This window comes from Phaethon lepturus, unplaced genomic scaffold (genome assembly GCF_000687285.1).
Source record: "Phaethon lepturus isolate BGI_N335 unplaced genomic scaffold, ASM68728v1 scaffold40514, whole genome shotgun sequence".
Lineage (NCBI taxonomy): Eukaryota > Metazoa > Chordata > Aves > Phaethontiformes > Phaethontidae > Phaethon > Phaethon lepturus.
The window spans coordinates 1-5,298 of NW_010533244.1; the positions used below are offsets into that span (position 1 = coordinate 1).

General features: G+C 42.4%; 1 protein-coding gene across 1 annotated transcript in view; it reads left to right on the forward strand.

Annotated features, from left to right (window-relative positions):
• Nucleotides 1-5: 5 nt before the first annotated feature.
• DDX11 (DEAD/H (Asp-Glu-Ala-Asp/His) box helicase 11) overlaps nucleotides 6-5,298 on the forward strand; it is a gene marked incomplete at both ends in the record, with an annotated part of 10,985 nt that continues 5,692 nt past the window's right edge. Inside the window, 7 exons of the mRNA XM_010285117.1 lie at nucleotides 6-71; nucleotides 437-523; nucleotides 2,027-2,184; nucleotides 3,310-3,355; nucleotides 3,900-4,007; nucleotides 4,526-4,613; nucleotides 5,106-5,298. The exon at nucleotides 5,106-5,298 is cut by the window's right edge and continues 8 nt beyond it. Coding sequence (XP_010283419.1) covers nucleotides 6-71; nucleotides 437-523; nucleotides 2,027-2,184; nucleotides 3,310-3,355; nucleotides 3,900-4,007; nucleotides 4,526-4,613; nucleotides 5,106-5,298 — 746 coding nt within the window. The remainder of the gene's footprint in view (nucleotides 72-436; nucleotides 524-2,026; nucleotides 2,185-3,309; nucleotides 3,356-3,899; nucleotides 4,008-4,525; nucleotides 4,614-5,105) is intronic.

The window sequence follows — 5,298 nt, forward strand, 5'->3', positions numbered from 1 at the left end:
CTGGGGAACCGGACTGGGTTACGGCATACGTGCGGAAGAAAGAAGAGCGGGACGCGGTGGACAGGCTGCAGGTTGAGAAATGCTCCTATGTAGAGGATGGGTAAAATAACGAGGGATGAGGGTGGGAAAGGCTGGTAGCCTGGGTGAAGACGGGAAGAACACGCGAGGCAAACTTGTCTTGTGCAGGACTTTGTTGTGCATAACACCCGTTATGAGGGGTGAGGCATTGCCGCACGGGTTGCATAAGGTAGGAAACTATATGACTCTGAACACAGTAACGTGTAATAGGCATGCGCTCTAGGAGAAAGGGACTGCGTGCTGACGCTTTTTTTTCAGAGTTAATTTTTTTTCTATAACTAGAGAATAGGAAAGTAATTATACCCAGGGTTTGGGACTAAATACACTTCACCCTTCCTTCACTCTCCCTTTATTTTAGGAAGAGAAGATCAGGAGGAAAAAGCGAGAAGATCGTCTTGAGAAAATTCGCCGTAATGTGCAGTTAAAATATGCAGCAAAGAGAAAGGTGAATTATCCCGCAGAGATTAGAACTTTTTGTTTTGGTTACCTTGAGTGTTGGTCATACTTGCTCATATCTGTGACTTCGCTCTGAATTTTCCAACCAATCTGTGTGTAGATAGAAAGGCCGTGTGTTCTGATGGCCTTCTGGCCTTCTGCTTTGGTTTTAAAAGCTTTAATACTTGGCTTAATTTTTTTTTTTTAACTCTGGTTTGTGGGCAGGTGTGAACACTGTACCTCTGGAATAATACCTGTAGCACTGAAATTAAATTTAAGATCATGGGAACAGAAGGCCCCTCAAAAAAAGCCAGGTCAGGCTTTGGTTGTACTTTGCTCACCACTAGGGAACAATTGTATTTGTTTATTTTCATAGAAAACATGATTGTATTGTTCAGAAATGTCTCTTTTCTACACCTAAAAAGTCCATAGATATATTTTCTGGCCATTTAGATGGGTGAACTGGCTTCAGTACACTTGACTCTAAGAGCTTTTTGATGGTATGAGTCAAACTTCCCAGAAATACCCACTTCAGGTACCCAAATAGGCAGACTTATTAGACTGCTGGGCTATTAGTTTCTAGTGTGCTCCATCTCAAGTGCAGTGTTATGTTTTGGTCAACTCCTGTCAAAAGGGTATGGCAGGAATAGCAAAGGTTCAGAGGTGAAGGCAAATAAAAAACGAAGTGGAACAAAGAACTTTTGTCTCTTAAGAGAATGAAAAGCATGTGAAATGAGAAGCATGATAAAAAAGCAAGAAAGCGAGAGAAATATTATAAGAGATTTGGAAAAGCAACTGAGTCTTTTCTTCTGTAGTGTTCGCTAACTGCACTTCTTTGTAGTGCTGTGGCAAAAGAACACTCACTGAAGTTGGAAGATACTGTTTTCGGATTAAAAAAACAAAGTTGTCTTTATCAGAACACGAAGTTAATCAGAAAACTATTCTTCAACAGTTTAATGGAATTTTTGTAGAGGGGTAGACCTGTGTTAGAATAAAACCCACATAACTGGAGGAAAAACAGCAAGAGAAGCCTTGTGCTCTGCATGCTAGAACAGGTGCTGAGTTTATCCTAGCTTTGAGTTAAGTGTGGACAGAGTGTTTGATTATGTCCTTATATGTTTGTTTGGTTGAGTTTATTTGCATACTTTTTTCTCAGGCAGATGTCTTTTATGGGCCACTTTAAGCAACTAACACTGGATTACATGGATGCTGTCATTTCAGGTTCTGTTAGTTCAGTGGGCCTTTTGCATAGGAGGTTTTTGTTTCCCCTTTCATATATGTCTATGTGGGCAAGCCTTTGGTAGTTGCTAACAGCTGCATTCTGTGGGGCTGAAAACAGCTTCAGACACCCTTGGCGCCTTTGCTTGTCCTGCCTGGAGGTTTCCTCAGCAAGCCATTCCCTGTGTTACGGGTGAGGGACTGTGCTGTCTTCTGACCTGTCCGTGGCATAAAGCCATGCACACACTACCTCTCTTTCTGTATGGGAAATACTGTGATCATGCCTTCCTTTCAGAGATCTGAGGAGGATGAGACAAAGCACCTTCTTCAGCTCAGCAAGGAGGTTCTTTCAGAGGGAGGTGGAGTGGATGTTCTAGAGCAGCTGGATCACAACGAGGAGGAGCTGATTCTTGCTGAATATGAGAGTGACGAAGAAAAGAAAGCGGTATCTGGGTAAGGACAGGGACTGAGGGGGTTCCGTGCCAAGGAAATGTTTTCTGTACCATTTTTGGCTTGCCTTGATTAAAGAGATTTCAGCTGTGATTGTGCAGATCTGGAGTTTCTCCCCCATTCAAGCTGTGTAAAGTAGTGGTTGTTCTGGGGGTTTGTTTGGTTGATTTGGTGATTTTGTGGGGATTTTATTTTGTTTTGTTTTTTAAGCTTTTGTTAGGCTGATCAGAGTGACCTGAAGTGTTTTCTGAGAAAATGCATCTTTCTTAAAATGTGTGGTGATGTCCTGCCTTCATCCATGCCTGGTTTCCCGAGGAATGCCTCTGGATGCTGAGTGAATGACTTGATCTCAAGTTCCTCACATTAGAAAAGTAAAGTGGAACTCAGGGCATCAGAGGAAGCTATCAGTACTGCAGATTAGCACTGGCATCCCATGATACTCTAAAGGGAGAGATGTTCACATTTCTAAAGACTGAGCTTCACCATGAAAACCCTGTGCATGCTTTTCTCTCTCATGCATTTGCTTTATGCAGAAAGCCAGAAGCCATACTTCAGCATCAAAAGTCAAACACATTTAAAGTACAAATTTACTAATTAGTAGCTAGACAGATCCTCCTGCCTTAAAAATTGCAAAACACTTAACTATTCCGTTTATATGGAGTTTATCAAACATTAAACTGCTGTTGCCTTTGAGGAACTCTATGGCAGATAAATATGTTCCTGAAGCTTTTCTTTATGCAATAGCTTGAGGGTGGTAAATTGTCTCTAAAGGGAAAGTTTTACAAAAATAAATAAATAAGCTTACCAAAGAATAGTATAGCACTGATTAGCTCATGCCCAGGGCTTAGAAGCCTCAGATTTAAAAGAAAAAAAAATTTCTTGAAGTTGCTGAAGATATGTCCCTATAGACATTTTTCTTTTAAAGAGCAAGACTTGACTTGATTGTGCACCCTTACACTATTCCTAAAAAGTTGATTTTTCTTTTACCTCCTGAGTTAAGATCTGAGGCTCTTCTTGAGCTGACAATACCATTTCTTTTGAGACCTTTCTGTTGTAATAGAGCATCATTTGATTCTAACTCTCAGTGATCTGCTGAAAGGAAACTGTTTGGGCTTTTTCTTTTCCTAGGCTGGAGGAAGATGACGATGATTTGGAAGAGGAGCATGTGACTAAGGTAAGATGAGGAAAGTAAATAGTGACACCTCATAGAACAGTGTAGGAGTGAGCCGAATGAAGGCTTCCTTGCACCCTTCCCAGAGTCATGTGGTACAGAAGGATTTAGGAACTAGAACCCAAGAACTGCCAGATTTGTTGATAATAGCAACCAGTTCTGCCGTGCTCGTCTCCTGGACTACACTGGCTGCCTAAGCATCTTGCGCTGCTATCACTGCTGAATTTTTGCTGTGGCTTGCTGTAACAACACACTGCAAGAAAGAGGTTTTTTTTATAACTCTCCCTTGGCGAGTACCTGTTTTTATAGGGACCTTGGAAAATTAAATGGAAACAATGGCAAATGCATAGGAGAAAACAAAAGATAAGGCTGTTGGCCTCAACAGTTGTAAGGTGACACTCAAACATGTGCCTTCCCTTGTGTTTTTGAAGGCTTGAGCAAGATTAACCTTGTTGAGGTGCTTGACTGCTTCCTTGAAGGACTGGTTGTAGGTAGGGGATTGGCTTCCATGTTGTTCTTGTCTTCCCTTTGTTCTTCCTTATTGTAGATTTACTACTGCAGCCGCACTCATTCCCAGCTATCTCAGTTTGTGCGTGAGGTGCAAAAAAGTCCTTTTGGCAAAGACACACGTCTGGTCTCCTTGGGATCCAGGCAGGTATGTGGTATTGTTCATAAGGCACCCAGAGCGCCTGTTAACTTAATGTGAGAGACTTTGCGGGGAGGTGTGTGGATGTGACACCACAGAAGGCATCTTCGGGGATTGACTGAATCTCCCATTGAAAAACTAAAGCAGTCATGGGTCATGACACAGACCTGTCTGATGGACACTTTTCTGTGAGCTGTGTTTTGGCCATTTACTCTTTGATGTAAGTGCAAAAATCTGGTTTACCTTTTCTGATGTGGAATATTACAGATGCCCGAGTCACTGGGACGGCGCTCCTCTTAGTGAGCCATCTCAGTACAACTTTTTCTCATTTTTTCCTCTATGCCAAGTTTTTATGGGTTTTGAGCATATTTGTATTAGTATGCACAGCGTCTGACCAACAGACTTTTCCATTTCAGAATCTGGCCTGAGATTGCTTTAAAGAAATCTTTTATTTTACAGCAAAGGGTACACATGGGGCACTCGGTGCCTAATGAGCCCCTACCGCTTCCTCTCTTTCCATGTCCAAGAACCTGTGTGTGAACGAGGAGGTGCAACGCTTGGGGGCTCTCCAGCTCATCAATGACCGCTGCATGGAGATGCAAAAGAACAAACATGGTAGGATCACTCCCAGCCTGGGGAAGCAATTGCTGATGAAGCTGGTATGAGAGTCTGGAGACAGTGCGCACTGCCAGTCAGTTCTAGCAAGAGAGTGGTAGGAGCTTGAAAAGGACAGATTGGAGGAGCAGAACTACAGATTCTCATCACTTTTATTTTTCTTGACCTCCAGGCTAGGATGGTGAGATCTGTGTGTGTTTTCTGAGTGTCGTAAGTTGGTCAGGACTTCTGCAACGAAGGATGCTTGTCTTTGTAACTCAGTGTTACATGAACTGTTGAAATGTTCAGAAATGTTGGAAAATGACACGCGGCTAAATCTAACTGGCAAGAATAGTGTCCACTGTGGAGATGGAAATGTTACTCCTGAATAATTAGATGATAGGTCAAAAACACACATGACAAAGCCTGCTTTGAAATCCAAGAAGTTCTGCAATGTGATTGTTTTAGGCTATTGTGTGTTGCTTATAGCTTTCTTTTGATTTCTGCTGTTAGAGAAGAAGAGTGATGAAGAGATGGAAGGGAAGAAGAGACGTGTGAGTCGCACCGTGTGCCCATTTTATTCCTATGAGCAAATGCAGTTTCTCCGTGATGAAGTTCTAGTGGAAGTGAAGGATATTGAGCAGTTGGTGGCTTTGGGAAGGGAGACCAAAGCCTGCCCATATTATGGGAGTCGATACGCCCTTCC